This window comes from Oncorhynchus masou, chromosome 17 (assembly GCF_036934945.1).
Source record: "Oncorhynchus masou masou isolate Uvic2021 chromosome 17, UVic_Omas_1.1, whole genome shotgun sequence".
Lineage (NCBI taxonomy): Eukaryota > Metazoa > Chordata > Actinopteri > Salmoniformes > Salmonidae > Oncorhynchus > Oncorhynchus masou.
In genome coordinates, this window is record NC_088228.1 from 5,146,153 (window position 1) to 5,169,158 (window position 23,006).

At 43.0% G+C, this 23,006-nt stretch overlaps 1 protein-coding gene across 1 annotated transcript in view; it reads right to left on the reverse strand.

Annotated features, from left to right (window-relative positions):
- The window catches only part of LOC135558088 (collagen alpha-1(XI) chain-like), a 208,044-nt gene extending 197,157 nt beyond the window's left edge, over nucleotides 1–10,887 (reverse strand). The window contains 1 exon segment of the mRNA XM_064991838.1: nucleotides 10,454–10,887. Within this exon segment, the coding sequence (XP_064847910.1) occupies nucleotides 10,454–10,568 (115 nt within the window). The 5' untranslated portion in view covers nucleotides 10,569–10,887.
- Between the last annotated feature and the right edge of the window lie 12,119 nt (nucleotides 10,888–23,006).

Sequence of the window (23,006 nt, forward strand, 5' to 3'; positions counted from 1 at the left end):
ATCAGGAGGAAGAAAAGATTTGGCGTGGGGCCCTCGGATCCTCCAGAAATTCTACAGCTACACCATCGAGAGCATCTCGACTGGCTGCGTCACTGCTTGGCATCTGACCGCAAGGCGGTACAGAGGGTGGTGAGTACGGCCCAGTACATCACTGAGGCCAACCTGCCTGTCATCCAGGACCTCTATACCAGGCGGTGTCAGAGGAACGCACCAAAACATTGTCAAAGACTCCAGCCACCCAAGTCACAGACTGTTCTCTCTGCCACTGATGCACCAAGCGCGGAGCCGACAGGACCCTGAACAGCTTCTACCCCCACGCCATAAGACCGTTAAATAGTTAGTTAATTAACCAAATAACTACCTGCATTGACCATTTTTCTGCACAAACTTTGTTTTGACTCATCACATACACTGCTGCTACTGTTTAAAATCTGTCACTTTACCCCTACCTATATGTACATATCTACCTCAATTACCTCATACCCCTGCACATTGACTCAGCACTGGTACCTGTTAGTCTACACCTGTTGTTTATGACAAATAACATTTTATTTGATTTGAATGTATTATTATTTTTATTTTTTATTAACTATTATTATTTAATATTCTCACTATATGATGATAAAAACGGTGCTAATCTCAGAGTGTTTGGATCTGTTAACAGCGGAAGCAGTATAGGTCTTTGTAGATCTAAAGATAGACCTAAGGAATTTAACATGCAATCTTCTGACGGAGGAAATCTTACTCAATGAAGGAATTTAATAAGTGACCTGACTGAAGGGGTGATACAAGCTAATGGGGTACTCAGTGTGTTGAATCCCCAAGTTAAAGTAACAGGAAGACGTTTTGATCCCACTCTGCCTCTCCCCCTGTCTGTCTGTCTGTCTGTCTGTCTGTCTGTCTGTCTCTCTCTCTCTCTCTCTCTCTGCCTCTCTCTCTCTCTCTCTGTCTATCTCTCTCTCTCTGTCTCTCTGCCTGTCTCTCCTCCCTGTCTGTCTGTCTCTCTCTCTCTCTCTCTGTTTATCTCTCTCTCTCCCTCTGTGCTCCTGGGAAAGTATTTCACAGGGCTTAATAATGAAGCCTTTCTTATAAAGCCATGATATATCTCTGAGTCACTTATAAGACACCATAAAGTACAATGAAACCAGTGGAGTCTTGGCCAAAATACACAGACGAAGAATTAACAGACTTTATGGATGGAATAAAGCATAGAAAAAGAATGACTATTGTAGAAAATCGTTCTATTTCTAAATCGTTCTATTTCTAAGTCATTCTATTTCTAAGTCATTCTATTTCTAAATTATTCTATTTCTAAATCGTTCTATTTCTAAATTGTTCTATTTCTGAATCATTCTATTTCTAAATCGTTCTATTTCTAAATCGTTCTATTTCTAGGGTCAAAAAAAATATTCTCAAGATTCAGAATAATGTGTTGTCATTTGTCAAGTTGAATTAACAGCGATGTAAACTTTGTATAAACTATGGATATTTAACTTTCGTCAAGGACCTCTCTCTACATTTTTTGGAAAGTGGATTGTATGATTAGAAAGAGACTGTGAACTTTGGACAGAAGCCAAGGTATCATTACTCTGCAGACATTTCCCCTACTCTTAAATCCATTTCAACCACACCTACTCATAAAGAGGGATTTAAATAATCTGATTTTATCACCTTAAAGAATTTCACTATTTACATTTTTCATGATATTATATTTTCATAATCTCCCGAGTAACATCTGGCTGGTTGAGGACAGGAAGTGCTGATCTGGAAGTTTCTTGTTCCTGCTTGGAGGCCAGGTGGAGGTCCTGGGGGCGTGGCTAGTCAACATGCTGAACACATTAGGAGGCCTGACACCACTCCCTATACCCCCACCTCTCTTTCTCTCTCCATCTGCATCTCTTTCTCTCTGTCCCTCTCTGTCTCTCCCTGTCTGTCTGTCTGTCTGTCTGTCTGTCTGTCTGTCTCTCTCTCTCTCTCTCTCTCTCTCTCTCTCTCTCTGTCTCTCTCTCTGTCTCTCCCTCTCTTTCTCTCCCTCTCTTTCTCTCCCTCTCTTTCTCTCTCTATGCCCATCTCTCTCTCTCTCTCTCTCTCTCTCTCTCTCTCTCTCTCTGTGTCCGTCTCTCTCTGTGTCCATCTCTCTCTATGTCCGTCTCTCTCTCTCTCTCTCTACATTTTTTCTCTGTCTCTGTCTCTCTCTTTTCTCTCTCACACTCACCATAACACTCTTCCCTTCCTTACTATAAGACATAATGAACTAATAACGTTCTCTCAGCTCACACATTACCTGAAATAATAACGTCCTCTCCGCTACCACATTAACAGAAACCACTCTTCTGGTTGTTTGACTCGTCTTTGTACAGGAAATGGTTATTTTGTAATGTAAAATAAGAACCAGGGTCTAAAGAAAGGGTCCCAAGACAAAATGATGGACAGTCAGGGCTAACAAACCTAACGCAATGGTCAATCTCAGCGCTGGCAGTAGTGTTGTAGGTTCATGGGTGTGTCAGAAATACTGTCATTTTTCTATTTTCATACCCAGAATTATGGGTGTAGAAGCTAGTGGTGGCACGAGAGTGCCGGTGCTTTGACCAATTAACAAGTTGTGGGTGTGTCGACGCTTGGCCCCTCACTGGCAAATCAGAACGTGCTCCATGCCTGCAGTCTTTTATGTATTGCGTTGTCATCAACTCCAATTCTATTGTTAGTCCATTAATGGTCTCGTTCCTTAAAATAGCTCCATATTTGCTAAATAATGTTGAACATGTTCACAGTCAACATTGTTCTAATTGCGTTATTGCATTTTTTTTTTTAAACATGGAAATACGTTGTATAGCATTTTCACGGATTTAGGGGGCCCACAGTAAATTACAGTCTGGATATGGGCATTTCAAACACAGTCAATAAACAACATTAAATTCACTAGGCTATTGATAAGGCCTTAAAAAAGTGTATAATTCGCATCAAATTCTAGTAAAAACTAAAACAAAAATGTGTTTTAATAGGCTCTCTACGAATACAGTTACAGGCACCATAATTGCTCCCTGTGGGCGGATTATACAGACAAGGGAAACTCAGCCTATGGGGGGTTTTTACTCACATCCAAACTGTTCACAGGTAAAGATCAGACAGAGAAAGGACCATCCACTGTTATAACGCTCAGAAATCTACTGTTTCATTTAATAAACCTTTATTGAAATAGGCAAGCCAGTTATGAACACATTCTTAGTTACAAAAACTTCCTACCCTGGCAAACCCCTCCCCTAAACAAGACGACCCTGGGCCAATTGTCCACCTCCCTATGGGATTTCCGATCAAGGCCGGTTGTGATATAGCCCGGGATTGAACCATGGTCTGTAGCGATGCCTTAGACCGCTGGGCAACTCTGAGAATATTTATAAACATCATGGAACCATCCCACAGCTCATATTTGGACTTCTTCAGAAATAGCAGCTGAAATTGTATCGAATAAACCTATTCGAAGTAAACATTTCTAATAAGTTTGGGTTTAATCAAATTAAACCCCGAAAAAAATCTGTTTTTTAAACCAACACCAATATTACTAAAAAAGGATCGGCTCATAAATATCAGATTTCATAAACCCCCTTCTCTCGTTGAATGGTACTGTGCTGGTACTGCAGAACATCCGCACGTCTATACAAAAATACTCGACTCTTGTCAATTGTATTGTTGCCTATGTACGAGGGCAAACACACGCAAAAAATATTTTCGAAACACTCCCAAGTAGACCATTTAAAATCCCTTCACTCAAAAGGCTACTTTTGGCTAATGGCCAAGATAAAAAGACACACCCATACAAGGCTGCTAAACCAGACTTGATTAAATGGGACGGGAGGATATGCTTGTTTTTTTTTTAAATCTAATTAAATTAAATGGGGGGGGGCAAAAAAAGAGGCACATCTCTCCTTCCATGGGCACTCTGAGTCATAGCTGGATAGGCTTCTCAAAAGCAAAACCGTCATCTACTGGGTTACAGATCTCTTCCTGGGTCTGAAAACGTTCCATTAGCGCTGCATGAAGTGGACACTTTTGCACTTGTTTTTTGAAGGAAACACATTAAATTCTTTAAAAATTCTCTCGTTTTTGTTTTCTTCCCATCTAGAAGTGATATTCCTATTTATTTCCAACCTTTATTTTACTAGGCAAGTCAAAAATATATCCCATTTAGCAGACGCTTTTGTGGGTGGCCCCAGCGGGAATCGAACCCACGACGCTTGGCGTTGCAAGCGCCATGCTCTACCGACTGAGCCACACAAGACCCTAAGTCAGTTAAGAACAAATTCTTATTTTCAATGATGGCCTAGGAACAGTGGGTTAACTGCCTGTTCAGGGGCAGAACAACAGATTTGTACCTTGTCAGCTCAGTGATTTGAACTTGCAACCTTCCAGTTACTAGTCCAACGCTCTAACCACTAGGCTACGCTGCCGCTCAGTGTAGTGAGAGACACTTTATTACAGGTGCCAAATGTTTTGCCTACTTGAACGGCACTCGCTTCGATACACATGAAAACATTAAATGTTAGAACATCGTGCAAATAGAATATATATATTTATTAAAAAATTAACATAAAAATGGGTTAGTCTTTCCTTTAAAAGGACACAACAAATATTTCCAGCCCTCCCACCTCAGCCCAAGCGAGCTGATGTTAGACAGGTACATTGGCGAACCCGGCGTTAGGGGTTGGAAGTTGCGCCAGTTTATACATGATGAAATGGAAAACTAACATGTGCTTTTAACCCTGGTCCTTAACACCAGCCGGAAACAGAGCCCTCGGTCTCACTTTATGTCTCACTCCTTTCTTACTGCTTTTTGTGTCGGAGTTGAATTGGTTTCTTTGTAATGACTGAACAGGTCATTTCTCTCTGAGGACCACAAGTCCTGCAGTCCTCACTGTACTTGAACTCACACAGAACTAATACAAGTCACGTTATGAGAAAACTTCACCTGAAAGGTTTTTTTTTAAACATTTTTAAAATCTCTCTCCCCTCTAGAAGATGCCCCATAAAAACCCAAAGTCTCCTGCTCCATCTGTATATTGTCCCGAGTACTGAGCTACTGGTTGTGAAGAAAAAGAAGAAGACAAAAGAGAATCATGCTGAACCAAAGGCCTCTTTGTGAGCTGGAGAATGCCTTGCTGCATTACTGCATACCTCTAAGACTCATATATTCCAGATGTGTTGAATTGGCCAGGAATTGCCTCCCCCCCCTCCTCCTCTACTCCCCTTTTCCCTCTATCCCTCCCTCCACCAACCCTCTTTCCTTCCAAACCACCTCCTCACAGAAGCGCTAAAAACCCCCACAAAAAAACAGGGAAAAATCCCAAAACCCTTTAGCAGCACTACATAAGTATCTTAAAAAAAATTTTTTTTACATGTAGAAACATTGCATCCTTCAGAGGTGGTGGTAGAATGCGATGTGTGACCAGTGAGACATATTTCCTTCCGTACCACTATGCCAATTATAAACCATATTCTATATAATGACAGAGGGACAGAATCTCCTACTGAAGGAAAGGGGATTTGACGACAGTTAAATGTTACCAGTCCCAGTCACTCATAGGCACACTGTCTATCTAAACTGGATATCTTAGAAGTAAACTAACAATCATCTTCAAATATGAACGACAGTCCTCTGCTGCCTGTCTGCTGTCAGGGCCCAGTGATATACATGACAGTCCTCTGCTGACTGTCTGCTGTCAGGGCCCTGTGATATACATGACAGTCCTCTGCTGCCTGTCTACTGTCAGGGCCCGGTGATATACATGACAGTCCTCTGCTGCCTGTCTACTGTCAGGGCCCGGTGATATACATGACAGTCCTCTGCTGCCTGTCTACTGTCAGGGCATGGTGATATACATGACAGTCCTCTGCTGCCTGTCTGCTGTCAGGGCATGGTGATATACATGACAGTCCTCTGCTGCCTGTCTACTGTCAGGGCCCTGTGATATACATGACAGTCCTCTGCTGCCTGTCTGCTGTCAGGGCCTGGTGATATACATGACAGTCCTCTGCTGCCCGTCTACTGTCAGGGCCCTGTGATATACATGACAGTCCTCTGCTGCCTGTCTACTGTCAGGGCCCTGTGATATACATGACAGTCCTCTGCTGACTGTCTGCTGTCAGGGCCCTGTGATATACATGACAGTCCTCTGCTGACTGTCTACTGTCAGGGTCCGGTGATATACATGACAGTCCTCTGCTGCCTGTCTACTGTCAGGGCCCTGTCATATACTTTCTGTCTGTTTCCCAAATGGCAGCCTACTCCCTACATCATAGGGTCCTACAGACCGTGGTCAAAAGTTGTGCACTACTGTGCGGTAGGGGTTAGGGTGCCATTTGGGAAGCAGACCAACTGTCTGTCATGTTAACAGGCCTGAGACACTGATGAGGGAGAGCTGAGGAGCACATTTCTCCCTGAACGAACGAAGGAACCGAACGGAGCATTGTGCAGACACACGTGACCACATCTGGCAGAGACATTTGAGACAAGCAGTTTTTTAAAAACAGCAGAACTACAGCTCTCAAACTATAACCCAGAACAGAACAGAACAAACAAAACATTCACTCTGTCTTTTGGGTTGGTTATTTTCACACTTTCAGTGTTAAAATGCTATTTGGATAAAGCCATAAAGGAAAAGTATCCCCTTTAGGTTGAAACTAAACGAATGAAGAACATTCTGGAAGCATCTATACTCCAGGCTCTTTCCACTATGTTTTCCTACCCAAAGAGTGACACTCAAATTTTGCTTGCCTTTCATGATTCACTTTTTAATTCCTGCCTTTTGCCTTATTAAGAAGGCTCTGTGGCTTTTGGGGGCTCTTTTGGGTTGGTGTACCTAACATCATGAGGTGTAGGCTATAATCTTTCTCTATGCTGTTTCTTGTCACCATCTATACAGAGTTGGCAGCATAAGTGACAATTACAGATCCCTGGAAAGCCTGTAAATGTTTGTTAGTCACATTATGCAATTCTGGTCTGTTTAAACATCACACACAGAGGAGAAGGAGGAGGAAGAGGAGGAGGAGGGAGAGGAGGAGGAGGAAAAGGAGGAGGAAGAAGAAGAGGAGGAGGAGGAGGAGGGAGAGGAGGAGGAGGAGGAGGGAGAGGAGGAGGAGGGGGAAGAAGAGGAGGAGGAGGAGGAGGAGGAGGAGGAGGAGGAGGAAGAGGAGGAGGAGGAGGGAGAGGAGGAGGAGGGGGAAGAGGAGGAGGAGGAGGAGGAGGAGGAGGAGGAGGAGGAGGAGGAGGAGGAGGAAGAGGATAGATGAGCCATGCCCGTGTGGGTGTGAGGTATTCCATTACAGATTGGTATCTAGTTCAACAGGCTATATCTGGAATAATGTCCCCTAATAATCTAATTGTTAGTTATCTACAATGTATTCAAAGGGAGGATAAGGGTGAGAAGAGGAGGGTGAAGAGTGGGAAGAGGAAGGTGGAGGTTGGGGGGAGGGTTTGGTTGCACAGGACATTCCAACCACAGGAACTGTCCAGACAGACGGCATATCATCCTGGGTAGAGGAGGTTGTGGTCACCAATTCAGAGATATCAGCTGACATCACAGACAGACACACCCCATGTCACCCAAGATGGAACCTTACATGGACAGAAACCTCTTTAGAATTACAGATGAGAGAACTCTTTCCACCAACGGCCCTTATTGGGCTTAGTGGTAACCAGGTAGAGTGGAGAGTTATTGGGCTTAGTGGTAACCAGGGTAGAGTGGAGAGTTATTGGGCTTAGTGGTAACCAGGGTAGAGTGGAGAGTTATTGGGCTTAGTGGTAACCAGGTTGGAGAGTTGGGCTTAGTGGTAACCAGGGTAGAGTGGAGAGTTATTGGGCTTAGTGGTAACCAGGGTAGAGTGGAGAGTTATTGGGCTTAGTGGGAACCAGGGTAGAGTGGAGAGTTATTGGGCTTAGTGGGAACCAGGGTAGAGTGGAGAGTTATTGGGCTTAGTGGTAACCAGGTAGAGTGGAGAGTTATTGGGCTTAGTGGGAACCAGGGTAGAGTGGAGAGTTATTGGGCTTAGTGGGAACCAGGTAGAGCGGAGAGTTATTGGGGTTAGTGGGAACCAGGGTAGAGTGGAGAGTTATTGGGCTTAGTGGTAACCAGGGTAGAGTGGAGACTCATTGGGCTTAGTGGTAACCAGGATAGAGTGGAGAGTTATTGGGCTTAGTGGGAACCAGGTAGAGCGGAGAGTTATTGGGCTTAGTGGGAACCAGGGTAGAGTGGAGACTCATTGGGCTTAGTGGTAACCAGGGTAGAGTGGAGAGTTATTGGTCTTAGTGGTAACCAGGGTAGAGTGGAGAGTTATTGGGGTTAGTGGTAACCAGGGTAGAGTGGAGAGTTATTGGTCTTAGTGGTAACCAGGGTAGAGTGGAGAGTTATTGGGCTTAGTGGTAACCAGGATAGAGTGGAGAGTTATTGGGCTTAGTGGTAGATCAGTGGTAACCAGGTAGAGTGGAGAGTTATTGGGCTTAGTGGGAACCAGGTAGAGCGGAGAGTTATTGGGGTTAGTGGGAACCAGGGTAGAGTGGAGAGTTATTGGGCTTAGTGGTAACCAGGGTAGAGTGGAGACTCATTGGGCTTAGTGGTAACCAGGGTAGAGTGGAGAGTTATTGGGCTTAGTGGTAACCAGGTAGAGTGGAGGGCTTAGTTAGGGTTGGGCTTAGTGGTAACCAGAGTAGACTTAATGGTAACCAGGGAGAGCAGAGTTATTGGGCTTAATGGTAACCAGAGTAGAGCGGAGAGTTATTGGGCTTAATGGTAACCAGGGAGAGCGGAGAGTTATTGGGCTTAGTGGTAACCAGGTAGAGTGGAGAGTTATTGGGCTTAGTGGTAACCAGGGTAGAGTGGAGACTCATTGGGCTTAGTGGTAACCAGGGTAGAGTGGAGAGTTATTGGGCTTAATGGTAACCAGGGAGAGCGGAGAGTTATTGGGCTTAGTGGTAACCAGGTAGAGTGGAGAGTTATTGGGCTTAGTGGGAACCAGGGTAGAGTGGAGAGTTATTGGGCTTAGTGGGAACCAGTGTAGAGTGGAGAGTTATTGGGCTTAGTGGGAACCAGGTAGAGTGGAGAGTTATTGGGCTTAGTGGGAACCAGGTAGAGTGGAGAGTTATTGGTCTTAGTGGTAACCAGGTAGAGTGGAGAGTTATTGGGCTTAGTGGTAACCAGGGTAGAGCGGAGAAACGGTGTTTTCTACTTCTGGCCTCTATATGTATTTCCTACAATTGAGAGCATCGCCCCATAGGCGATAGTACTACCTATACGCAGTAGCATATTCTCCCATGGTACAACAGTGCCTCATACCGTTTGTGTGAAAAGTCTGAATCTCTTTAAAATATCCTGAAACCATATAGGAAAATGCCTCCAAAATTAGGCAAATTGAGTGAATTGCTGACATGCAGTATGCTAAATATACATCGAGGATGTCACGGGAATATAGCATATCATTGACAGATAGTTTGGAAGAGAGTGACGTTAAAATGTATAAAAAAAATCGTATTGGCAAGATAAAATAGGTGAAATCAATTGATACATTTCAAAACCAGCATATAGTTCCAGTTAATGATTAATGTGTGGAAAGTTATGTTATAACACATCTGTCTCGGTTTTAAACCACCGAGCGCCTACTGCTGATGTGCAGTCGACTAAACTCTACACACTCATGCGTAAAAGTCAGAGCCGTCCGTATTACGCGGTTCTTTTGGGAAGGTGAGAAAGTTGAATCAATACTCTGACGTTAACCTATCGAAAGCTATGCAGTGGCTATAGGATTCTATAGCCGAGGTGTGAGATTGCTACCCTACGGAATTCCTCTCTCGATAGCTGTGTCCACATTACAGCGGACCACGGGGACAAACAAAGCCTATTTGTCTGGCTAAACCATTTAAAACATTCGCATGAGAGCGGCATGGGAACAGTTTGACAGGTAATACCTCCACAACAGAATGCCACGTACGAGCCGCTATTTTGGGGTATCACGCAAAGAGCGGAGCGACATAATCTGGAGGACCGTTCGAGCGCACCTGTACGAGTCTCGCTGGGTGTTCACCGCTGAACGGCGGTAGCATCACTGGCTGTACGTAGGCTACCGAGAACATTTCACATCGCGATTTACACACACGCACACACAAACACATTATTTTAAAAAGTGTGGCACTGGCCATATTTTAAACATTCTTATATTTGATCACGGATTCACATGTGGTGACACTCAAGTCATGTATTTTATGACACTGGCATTGACATTCGTTATCTAAATGTTTATTTCAGTGTGCCGTCGACATCAGCAGAAACTGCGCAGTGAGTGTGGCACTGGCTCTACTGAAACGATGTGATCAATTGATAAACCAACAATAAACGCCCCCAAGAAACATCAGGGAGACTTTGCGAGGTGAACGGTTCTGAAACGCGTTCCGCCAATGACAGATACTTACCTGCTTGGACTTTGACGACTTGCAGAAGGACAGTGAGAGTGACGATGGTGGTTAGAGTGGGGTACAAAAGCCGGCTCTTGGTTTTCCACCTTGTGGACCATATTTGCATCTCCATGGTCTCTCACTCCACGCCACAAAGTTTCTGAAAAAAAACGGCCGACCTTTCAGAACAAAATGTGTGTCCTTTTCCTTCCACAAATCCACCAAAACAATATATCGGTGTGTTGTTGGTAATTGTTGTTACTACAACAAAGCCATAAGTGGAAAACAGAATTCGTTTCTTCTTTAGAGCCAAACTGGGCCTCTTGCTCCACTTTCCCTTATCCCCAGCCCTTAGACTGAAGGTGTACGGGCGTTCAGCAAAGTACCGGAGACAGTTCGATTGCTCCGAGAGCCGCGCGCGCAGTCTGGAGGGAGGGAGGCGGCAAGAACCTCTGAACCGCGACTAGCAGGAAACTGACATGGAAAATGTTCCGTTTAGCGAATCACCATGCTGGAAAGTTGACTCCTGGTCCCGCCCAACCTTCTGTCATTCAAGAGTGGCCAGACGTCCTGAGCTACAAGAAAGTGTTGGAGCGTTGATTAGGAGTCGCACCAGTTATCCAATATTCTTCATATCGTCATACGGAGATGGATGGAGGGACAGAGGGAGAGACACTGATGCGAAATAACAAGACATGACAGTTTTCTCTACAACACCGATAGCATATAATTTATACATTCCACTGCAGTGGTATTGGGTTTCCTTATAATTGGATTAAATCAATTGCATCTGAATGTAATCAATGTAAATAGCGTAATTTCGATTTTAGTATTATTTTTTTTTATCATTCTTTGGCCAACACTATCAAACTGTCTAACTGATTACTTTAATCATTACAGTGTTCGTAATCGTCACCTGATTGTAAGGGATGAAGCTATATATAAAACGCATCAACAGCGATTCCAGGCATTTCCTGAATGCATGAGAAAGAATAGGTTAAATGCCCAACAAGACCATCACACTGTGATATCAAAGCTTTAGCGGCCAAAATGAAATGTTTTCCAGATTTTAAAAGATTTCTTTCAAAGTAATAAACTTTGGAAAGCAAAGTGGAGAAGAAAGGGAAGATAATTATTGCAACAAAAAAAACCCAGCATTGGAACAGAGAATGGAAGCACAGGTGTTAGCTATAGAGCTCTGGTCAGCATCCCAAATGACACCCTATTCCCTATATAGTGCACTACTTTTTGACCAGAGCCCTATGGCACCCTATTCCCTATATAGTGCACTACTTTTGATCAGAGCCCATAAGGGCCCATAGGGCTCTGGTCAAAACTAGTGAACGATATAGGGAATAGGGTGCCATAGGGCTCAGATCAAAAGCAGTGCACTATATAGGGAATAGGGTGCCATACGGCTCTTGTCAAAAAGTAGTGCACTATATAGGGAATAGGGTGCCATATGGCTCTTGTCAAAAAGTAGTGCGCTATATAGGGAATGTGTTGCTTTTTGGTACGCATGCCTTGTCCTTGAGTTGGTTCTCCACAGTGTGACGTTGAGAGACATTATTTGACAGTTTAATTGTAATAATTGTCACACAAATCCAAAGCACATTTAGTGGAGTTTGTCAGTGTTCAGAACGTTATCACAGAAGCGTTACTCTAAAGTCAGGATGAAGAGTTTGGAATAAAGGGGTAGATCAATGTGTGTCGTCATAAAACAAAGATTAGTTTGTATGTCCTCATTGGTTAATTACAAATGTTGAATGTGGATCGCATAAGGCGTGTACTTTCAGACCGTTTTCAAGAGGATGTATATACGTCGTCACTGTGAATGGATTGTGTTTACATTGTGTGTAGATTGGACCAATTTTCCATTGTAGTATCACTGTTAAAGAAATGTGCTTGTCTATCTGAATGTGCAGTTTTAGTCGTTAAACGCCCAAAACCAGTGGAAACACATTAAAGCTAATAGAATATGGGCAGAGTTTACTCGTGATATTGCGCAATGATTTAACGAAACAAGTTATCGTTTTAAGTCAAAGTATGATTTATTTAGCCTTGAAGAGACAAAAACCCCGATATGTCCACTTCGTGCAAAGCCGAGTGAATGCAGTGTCTTTTCCTATGATGTGACATACAAATTATTTTCAACCTACGTTTCATTTCAAGGCTTTGTTTGATTTGAATGTTGCCACCCACCAGCATGACATTGTTTTATTGATCAGAAACAGCTGCAGAGTTATTCCTCTTTGCGACTGAGATGAGCCAAAGAGCCTCGTGTACACTTGGCAGCCGAAGCCAAGGAGCACGTTAAAATTGGGGGTGAAAACGTGTGTTTTTGCACCTCCTCTGTTTTTACAAAGAATATCCATTAGATCATTTGTACATTTTCACTTATTTTTGAGTTGGCCTGTATAATAATAAGAAATATTTATGACAATTTTATAAATGGTATAATTGCGCATTTTGTAAACCAGCTTCCCCCCGTCGCCCCGAGATGAATGGTTTTGACCACCAAGCCTCTCTACACGCTCCACTGCTTTTGATTGGTGTAACTTTAGCTCGAAACCCACAAGAAAATTAAAGGAACTTATCATTATATTATCATTTGAGGCATTCATTATCATGAGCAATGTACTTTCACTTCCCCTGTGAGAACCATGAGATCGGGCTGACTGGGCTTTGCTGTAGCGCACCGAAGCCTGTCGGCAGCATACCTACCATGTTACACCATGTCCATTACAATGTAGAAAAACGCATATCAGCTTTCTTGCTATATTTATCCCTATCACAAGAGCTTTGACTTGTTCTTTCTAACTATTTCATTTATTTATTTATAATAATAATTTACACCAGATTTCGTGGTATCCAATTGGTAGTTACAGTCTTGTCTCAGCGCTGAAACTCGGGAGAGAATAAAGTCGAGAGCCGTGGGTCCTCTGAAACAGAACCCAACCAAGCCACACTGTTTCTTGACACAATGCCCACTTAACCTGGAAGCCAGCCTGAACCAATGTGTCAAAAGAAACACTGTGCCATTCATCTCCCTACACTGGCTTCCTGTCAAGGCAAGGGCTGATTTCAAGGTTTTACTGCTAACCTACAAAGTATTACATGGGCTTGCTCCTACCTATCTCTCTGATTTGGTCCTGCCGTACATACCTACACGTACGCTACGGTCACAAGATGCAGGCCTCCTAATTGTCTCTAGAATTTCTAAGCAAACAGCTGGAGGCAGGGCTTTCTCCTATAGAGCTCCATTTTTATGGAATGGTCTGCCTACCCATGTAAGAGACGCAAACTCAGTCTCAACCTTTAAGTCTTTACTGAAGACTCATCTCTTCAGTGGGTCATATGATTGAGTGTAGTCTGGCCCAGGAGTGGCAAGGTGAACGCAAAGGCTCTGGAGCAACAAACCACCCTTGCTGTCTCTGCCTGGCCGGTTCCCCTCTTTCCACTGGGATTCTCTGCCTCTAACCCTACTACAGGGGCTGAGTCACTGGCTTACTAGGGCTCTTTCATACCGTCCCTGGGAGGGGTGCGTCACTTGAGTGGGTTGAGTCACTGATGTGATCTTCCTGTCTGGGTTGGCGCCCACCCCTTGGGTTGTGCCGTGGCGGAGATCTTTGTGGGCTATACTCGGCCTTGTCTCAGGATGGTAAGTTGGTGGTTCAAGATATTCCTCTAGTGGTGTGGGGGCTGTGCTTTGGCAAAGTGGGTGGAGTTATATCCTTCCTGTTTGGCCCTGTCCGGGGGTGTCCTCGGATGGGGCCACAGTGTCTCCTGACCCCTCCTGTCTCAGCGTCCAGTATTTATGTTGCAGTAGTTTATGTGTCGGGGGGCTCGGGTCAGTTTGTTATATCTGGAGTACTTATCCTGTCCTATCCGGTGTCCTGTGTGAATTTAAGTATTCCCTCTCTAATTCACTCTTTCTTTCTCTCTCTCGGAGGACCTGAGCCCTAGGACCATGCCTCAGGACTACCTGACATCATGACTCCTTGCTGTCCCCAGTCTACCTGGCTGTGCTGCTGCTCCAGTTTCAACTGTTCTGCCTGTGATTATTATTATTTGACCATGCTGGTCATTTATGAACATTTGAACATCTTGGCCATGTTCTGTTAGGAATATGTAGAGTTGAAGTCGGAAGTTTACAAACACTTAGTTTGGAGTCATTAAAACTCATTTTTCAACCACTCCACAAATTTCTTGATCACAAACTATAGTTTGGTCAAGTCGGTTAGGACATCTACTATGTGCATGACACAAGTCAATTGTCCAACAATTGTTTACAGACAGATTATTTCACTTATAATTCACTGTATCACAATTCCAGTGGGTCAGAAGTTTACATACACTAAGTTGACTGTGCCTTTAAACAGCATGGAAAATTCCAGAAAATGATGTAATGGCTTTAGAAGCTTTTGAAAGGCTAATTGGCATAATTTGAGTCAATTGAAGGTGTACCTGTGGATGTATTTCAAGGCCTACCTTCAAACTCAGTGCCTCTTTGCTTGACATCATGGGAAGAAAAAAAAATCTGCCAAGAAAATTGTAGACTTCCACAAGTCTGGTTCATCATTGGGAGCCATTTCCAAATGCCTGAAGGTACAACATTCATCTGTACAAACAATAGTATGCAAGTATAAACACCATGGTACCACGCAGCCGTCATACCACTCAGGAAGGAGACAGGTTCTGTCTCCTAGAGATGAATGTACATTGGTGCAAAACGTGCAAATCAATCCCAGAACAACAGCAAAGGACCATGTGAAGATGCTGGAGGAAACAGGAACAAATGTATCAATATCCACAGTAAAACGAGTCCTATATCAACATAACATGAAAAGCCGCTCAGCAAGGAAGAAGCCACTGCTCCAAAACCACCATAAAAAAGCCAGAATACGGTTTAAAACTGCATGTGTGGACAAATATCATAATTTTTGTAGAAATGTCCTCTGGTCTGATGAAACAAAAATAGAACTGTTTGGCCATAATGACCATCGTTATGTTTGGAGAAAAAAAGGGGAGTCTTGCAAGCTGAAGAACACCATCCCAACCGTGAAGCATGGGGGTGGCAGCATCATGTTGTGGGGGTGCTTTGCTGCAGGAGGGACTGGTGCACTTCACAAAATAGATGGCATCATGAGGCTGGAAAATTATGTGGATGGAAAATGATGTGGATATATTGAAGCAACATTTCAAGACATCAGTCAGGAAGTTAAAGCTTGGCTGCAAATGAGTCTTCCAAATGCCCAATGACCCCAAGCATTCCAAAGCTGTGACAAAATGGCTTAAGGACAACAAAGTCAAGGTATTGGAGTGGCCATCACAAAGCTCTGACCTCAATCCCATATAACGTTTGTGGGCAGAACTGAAAAAGCATGTGCGAGCAAGGAGGCCTACAAACCTGACTCAGGTACACCAGCTCTGTCAGGAGGAATGGGCCAAAATTCACCCAATTTATTGTGGGAAGCTTGTGGAAGGCTACCCGAAACGTTTGACCCAAGTTATACAATTTAAAACCAATGCTACCAAATACAAATTGAGTGTATGTAAACTTCTGACCCACTGGGAATGTGATGAAAGAAATACAAGCTGAAATAAATAATTCTCTCTACTAATATTATGACATTTCACATTCTTAAAATAAAGTGGTGATCCTAACTGACCTATGAGAGGGAATTTGTACTAAGATTAAATGTCAGGAATTGTGAAAAACTGAGATTAAATGTATTTGGCTTAGGTGTATGTAAATGTATGACTTCAACTGTAAAGTAGCCTTCATCATTCTTCGAGGTGTGAACTAAATGTGCATTTCCTCTCTAGGACGCAAAGATTATGTTGAAATAGTGGTGTCATCTTCCCCTGATGTGGTTCTTAAAGTGTTTTGCTCAAGGGCACAACAGCAGTAGATAACATGGAATGTTCAAAAAAATCACACCCAATTTTCCCAGTCAGTTTCAGGTCTACCTACCTACCTACCTCTCACTCTATACACAGCCGTGTCGACTTGCTTCAAACTATGGTCTCCTGCACACCACAGGACTCTATGTTAGCCCTATGAGTTCAAAGGTTAAAGCCTAGGCGTTAGCTTGCCTTCAAGTCTCAGACAGGTCATTCCTCGTCGTATCATGGTCTACCTACCTAGGCTACCTCTCACTCTATACACAGTTTCAGGTCTACCTACCTAGCTACCTCTAGGCTACCTCTCACTCTATACACAGTCACCAAATGGCCTTACATTGGCAAAGGGTCTTGCCCTGCTAATCTAGGCTGCATCACTCACAAATGGTACCCTATTCCTGCTCTAGTGGAGTAACTTGACCCAATTGGTCCTCACAAACTCAGGTGTTTTACCTGTCCTTCAACAGGCTTGGTGTATTGTAAATGAAAAGCTCTGGAGGGGTTTGATCTGTAGTGTAGGGTAGCAGTCTTACACCAGCGTTGCCCAGAATGACCTCAGACTTGCTGTCTGCTAGCTCAGCGATACTACAGCAAAAAATATGTTCCTGCAACAACCCTCCTCCCTCTTCCACCCCCTGGTCTCAACCTCTTTCTCCCCCTCTCCATACACTCTGTTTTACCTCTTCAACAGGCTTGGTGTATTGTAAATGAAAAGCCTCCTCCCAGCGTCCTCCTCCTCCTGCTAGCTCCTCCTCCTCCTCCTCCGCTTCCTCCTCCTTCACCCCCTGGTCTCAACCTCTTTCTCCTCCTCTCCATACACCCACTCCTCCTCCTCTTCCTCTTCTCCTTCACCCCCTGGTCTCAACCTCTTCCTCCTCCTCCTTCACCACCTGGTCTCAACCTCTTTCTCCTCCTCCTCCTCCTCCTCCTCCTCCTCCTCCTCCTCCTCCTCCTCCTCCTCCTCCTCCTCCTCCTCCTTCACCCCCTGGTCTCAACCTCTTCTTCCTCCTCCTTCACCACCTGGTCTCAACCTCTTTCTCCTCCTCCTCCTCCTCCTCCTCCTCCTCCTCCTCCTGCTCCTCCTCCTCCTCCTCCTCCTCCTTCACCACCCGGGGCTAGCGTGTACAGATACAACTTGGCTTGGCAAAAGAGGGTCGGAAAGGCTAGCAAGGTTTGCTCTCTAATCTGGTCAGCAGGAAAATGTCAGAGATCTTGCTCATGCTGCTAACTGGGCCTGTAGCCCAACTTAATTACTTTAATTTGAGGACCCCTCCTGTGTTGGCACACACAGGCCTCTACGACCAAACCTCAAAAATCTGACTCTCTCTCTTGGTTGGACGCGATGTTTTTCCAGCACAGTAGGCAGAATGTACAGACAGAACAGAACAGAACGAATGGAAGGGTAGGATCGGAAAATTCTATAACTTCTTATAGAATCTTGTAGAATGTACCATTTTAGCGCGGCTGGAGTTTTTGGAACTACTCTCTATAGTTGAAAGCATATGATTACAAACCAAAGTGTTTGTTTGCCAAGCAGTACCAAGATGGCATTGTATAATTAGTCTATAAAAAGTTACCTCCTTGAACAGGGCTAAACCCGAGCAGCTTAAAACATAAACTTCTAGGAGATATTGTTCACCAGCAGCTCTGGTTTCCTGCTAAAAAGGCTTTCAATTAGTCTCTTTTCAAGTTTCTTAGGTAAATAAAAATCTGTTATTTGCACACACCCCACCCTCTCTTTTTCTCCAAGCCAGTATCCTCTTGAGGTTTCTTCCTTCTTAGGAGTTTTTCCTATACTCAGTGTATATTTTCCTATACTCAGTGTATATTTTCCTATACTCAGTGTATATTTTCCTATACTCAGTGTATATTTTCCTATACTCAGTGTATATTTTCCTATACTCAGTGTATATTTTCCTATACTCAGTGTATATTTTCCTATACTCAGTGTATATTTTCCTATACTCAGTGTATATTTTCCTATACTCAGTGTATATTTTCCTATACTCAGTGTATATTTTCCTATACTCAGTGTATATTTTCTTTTACAGGGTCTATGCCGAGTTACTGTAAAGCACAAGGAAAACAAGTTGTTCTAAAAATGTCACTTGTATTGCGTAGACAGAGGGAGACACCTCATGTGGAAATGATGGATCTCGAGTCATTTGATGCAATAAGATAACTGAAACACTTTTTCAGACTATTACCTAGCTGGTACTCAGAGAGATTATTACATAGCTGGTACTCAGAGAGATTATTACCTAGCTGGTACTCAGAGAGATTATTACCTAGCTGGTACTCAGAGAGATTATTACCTAGCTGGTGTATTACTAGCTGGTACAGATATTACCTAGCTGGTACTCAGAGAGATTATTACCTAGCTGGTACTCAGAGAGATTATTACCTAGCTGGTACTCAGAGAGATTATTACCTAGCTGGTACTCAGAGAGATTATTACCTAGCTGGTACTCAGAGAGATTATTACCTAGCTGGTGCTCAGAGAGATTATTACCTAGCTGGTGCTCAGAGAGATTATTACCTAGCTGGTGCTCAGAGAGATTATTACCTAGCTGGTACTCAGAGAGATTATTATCTAGCTGGTACTCAGATTGAGTATTACTTGTCTGGTACACAGAGAGATTATTACCTAGCAGGTACTCAGAGAGATTATTACCTAGCTGGTGCTCAGATTGAGTATTACTTGTCTGATACACAGAGAGATTATTACCTAGCTGGTACTCAGAGAGATTATTACCTAGCAGGTACTCAGAAAGATTATTACCTAGCTGGTACTCAGAGAGATTATTACCTAGCTGGTACTCAGAGAGATTATTACCTAGCTGGTACTCAGATTGAGTATTACGTGTCTGGTACTCAGAGAGATTATTACCTAGCTGGTACTCAGAGAGATTATTACTTAATTGTTGCTCATACATATCAGTCAAAGAGGGAGCTGATAGTTTTATATTTCTCCCTCGTCTTGGTGTTTCTTGAGGACAACATCTAGTGAATGAAAGCCTAATAAACGTCACATGGTAATAAAATGTGGTTGTTACCAGGCTCCTAGCCTCTGATACGTATTGCCCCATTCTCTTCCCATCAGCAGACGTTACCTCAAACACACTGTGTTGCTGTGCTAAATTATCCACTTAAACAACAGTTTGTGTGTTTGAGTGTGTGTGTGTGTTTGTGTGTGTGTGTATGGTTGGGGGGGATACATACTAGACATTGCAGACCACAAATCTACCGGGAGGAATGTGTGTGTGTCTGGGCATGCTCATTATGTTTGACTGTTAGCGGTAGGCTACCAGCTACCCAGTGTGTGCGTGTGCGTGTGTGTGTGTGTGTGTGTTCTACCAGCTGCTTAATATGACCTGAAAGAAAGGGGGATGTGTGCCCTGCCTCTGCTCAGCTCACTTGGATGTTTTGTCAAGTCATCGCTTAGGCTTCTGCTGATGAATCTATACAGTAGGACAGTGTAATGGTTTCTACTGAGCTTGGAGAGAGTGTAATGGTTTCTACTGAGCTTGAAGAGAGTGTAATGGTTTCTACTGAGCTTGAAGAGAGTGTAATGGTTTCTACTGAGCTTGGAGAGAGTGTAATGGTTTCTACTGAGCTTGAAGAGAGTGTAATGGTTTCTACTGAGCTTGAAGAATGGTTTCTAGAGCTTGAAGAGAGTAATGGTTTCTACTGAGCTTGAAGAGAGTGTAATGGTTTCTACTGAGCTTGGAGAGAGTGTAATGGTTTCTACTGAGCTTGAAGAGAGTGTAATGGTTTCTACTGAGCTTGGAGAGAGTGTAATGGTTTCTACTGAGCATGAAGAGAGTGTAATGGTTTCTACTGAGCTTGAAGAGAGTGTAATGGTTTCTACTGAGCTTGAAGAGAGTGTAATGGTTTCTACTGAGCTTGAAGAGAGTGTAATGGTTTCTACTGAGCTTGAAGAGAGTGTAATGGTTTCTACTGAGCTTGAAGAGAGTTTAATGGTTTCTACTGAGCTTGAAGAGAGTGTAATGGTTTCTACTGAGCTTGGAGAGAGTGTAATGGTTTCTACTGAGCTTGAAGTTTGGTTTCTACTGAGCTTGAAGAGAGTGTAATGGTTTCAACTGAGCTTGGAGAGAGTTTGGTTTCTGAGCTTGAAGAGAGTGTAATGGTTTCTACTGAGCTTGGAGAGAGTGTAATGGTTTCTACTGAGCTTGAAGAGAGTGTAATGGTTTCTACTGAGCTTGAAGAGAGTGTAATGGTTTCTACTGAGCTTGAAGAGAGTGTAATGGTTTCTACTGAGCTTGAAGAGAGTGTAATGGTTTCTACTGAGCTCAAAGAGAGTGTAATGGTTTCTACTGAGCTTGAAGAGAGTGTAATGGTTTCTACTGAGCTTGAAGAGTTTGTAAGTTTCTATGTGGATTGAAGAGAGAGTAGAGTTTAATGCTTTCTATGTGGATTGAAGAGAGATTAGAGTTTAATGCTTTCTATGTGGCTTGAAGAGAGATGAGAGTTTAATGCTTTCTATGTGGCTTGAAGAGAGATGAGAGTTTAATGCTTTCTATGTGGCTTGAAGAGAGATGAGAGTTTAATGCTTTCTATTTGGCTTGAAGAGAGATGAGAGTTTAATGCTTTCTATGTGGATTGTCTGTGATACTCTAAACATGCATCAGATACCATGTTCCTCAAAGACAGCCCGGCCTGGCTAATCTTCTACTCTGTCACTGTCCGATACTCGGAGTATCGACGGGGCTGTAGAGGAGCGGGTCGAGAGCCTCAAGTTCCTTGGCGTCCATATCACTAACAAACTATCATGGTTCAAACACACCAAGGCAGTCATGAAAACATGAAACCATTTGGTCATGGGTCCTCAGATCCTCACTGGTTGTTTCATCGCTTGTTATGGCGACTGCTCGGCCTCCGACCGCAAGACGCTATGGAGGGTACAAATATTTTCCTACTTTGAGAAAAAAAAATTCAGCATTGTTTATTTTAAGGTCTTGTCAAGTAAACATTTTCATGGTAAAGTCTACACCTGTTGTATTCGGCGCATGTGACAAATAAAATGTGATTTGTTTTGTCCAACGCTCAGCTGTTAAACAGTTAGAAAGTAGTAGCTGCCTGACTAACAGTCGAAGGGTATCCAATGTGAAAATTGGCCCATACTTTGTGTTCTTAATAAATAGAGCACTGTCATAGTGCACTGGACTTGACTAGGTCTCATCGTGTGCTATTTAAGATGCGCAATGGAAACCATTGTACAACACACTTTAAAATCAAAGGCTTGTCAAAATCAAAGTCGGGTTAACTTAGTGTTTGCCAGTGTTCTTTGACATTCCATTTTTTTTCGGGAAACTGTACCTGAAAACCAGTGTCAAAAATCTATACTGCTTCATATGAGACTTCGGTTCCTCCCGAGGAGGACCACAGTAGGTCGATGCGACTGTATTGAGATAACATGATATGACACTGTACAAAATGGCCGCTCTACTGAAAAGAACAATTGACAACAGACATCTCGAAATCAAATCAAAATGTATTGGTCGCGTACACAGATTTGTAGATGTTATCGCAAGTGCAGCGATATGCTTGTGTTTCTATCTCCAATAGTACATTAATACCTAGCAATATAAAACAATACACACATAATGGAAAAAGTTCAAATAAAGAAATTGAGAAATATCACAACGAGCAATGTCAGAGTCTGAAATATACACTGCAGTTGTAAAGTTTGGGGTCACTTAGAAATGTCCTAGTTTTTGAAATATATATTTTTTCAGTACATTAAAATAAAATAAAATAGATCTGAAATACAGTGTAGACATTGTTAATGTTGTAAATTACTATTGTAGCTGGAAATGGCAGATTTTTTTATGGAATATCTACATAGGCAAACAGAGGCCCATTATCAGCAACCAACACTCCTGTGTGCCAATGTCATGTTGTGTTAGCTAATCTAAGTTTCTAATTTTAAAGGGCCAATTGATCATTAGAAAACCATTTTGCAATTATGTTAGCACAGCTGAAAACTGTTGTCCTGATTAAAGAAGCAATAAAACTGGCCTTTAGACTAGTTGAGTATCTGGAGCATCAGCATTTGTGGGTTAGATTACAGGCTCAAAATGGCCAAAAACAAATAACTTTCTTCTGAAACTCATCAGTCTATTCTTGTTCTGAGAAATGAAAACCATTCCATGCGAGAAATTGGTAAGAAACTGAATATCTTGTACAACGCTGTGTACTACTCTCTTCACAGAACAGCGCAAACTGTCCCTAACCAGAATAGAAAGAAGAAGAAGAAGAAGAAGTGGGAGGCCCCGGTGCACAACTGAGCAAGAGGACAAGTATATTAGAGTGTCTAGTTTAAGACACAGACGCCTCACAAGTCCTCAACTGGCAGTTTAATTAAGTAGTACCAGCAAAACACCAGTCTCAACATCAACAGTGAGGACGCGACTCCAGGATGCTGGCCTTCTAGGCAGTTCCTCTGTCCAGTGTCTGTGTTATTCTGCCCATCTTAATCTTTTATTTTTATTGGCCAGCCTATATGGCTTTTCTTTTCCTTTAACTCTGCCTTTTACTGTAGTTTTGTTTTTGTTTATGCTAGAAGGACAGCATCCAGGGGTTGCCGCTTCACTGTTGACGTTGAGACTGGTGTTTTGTGGGTAATATTTAATGAAGCTGC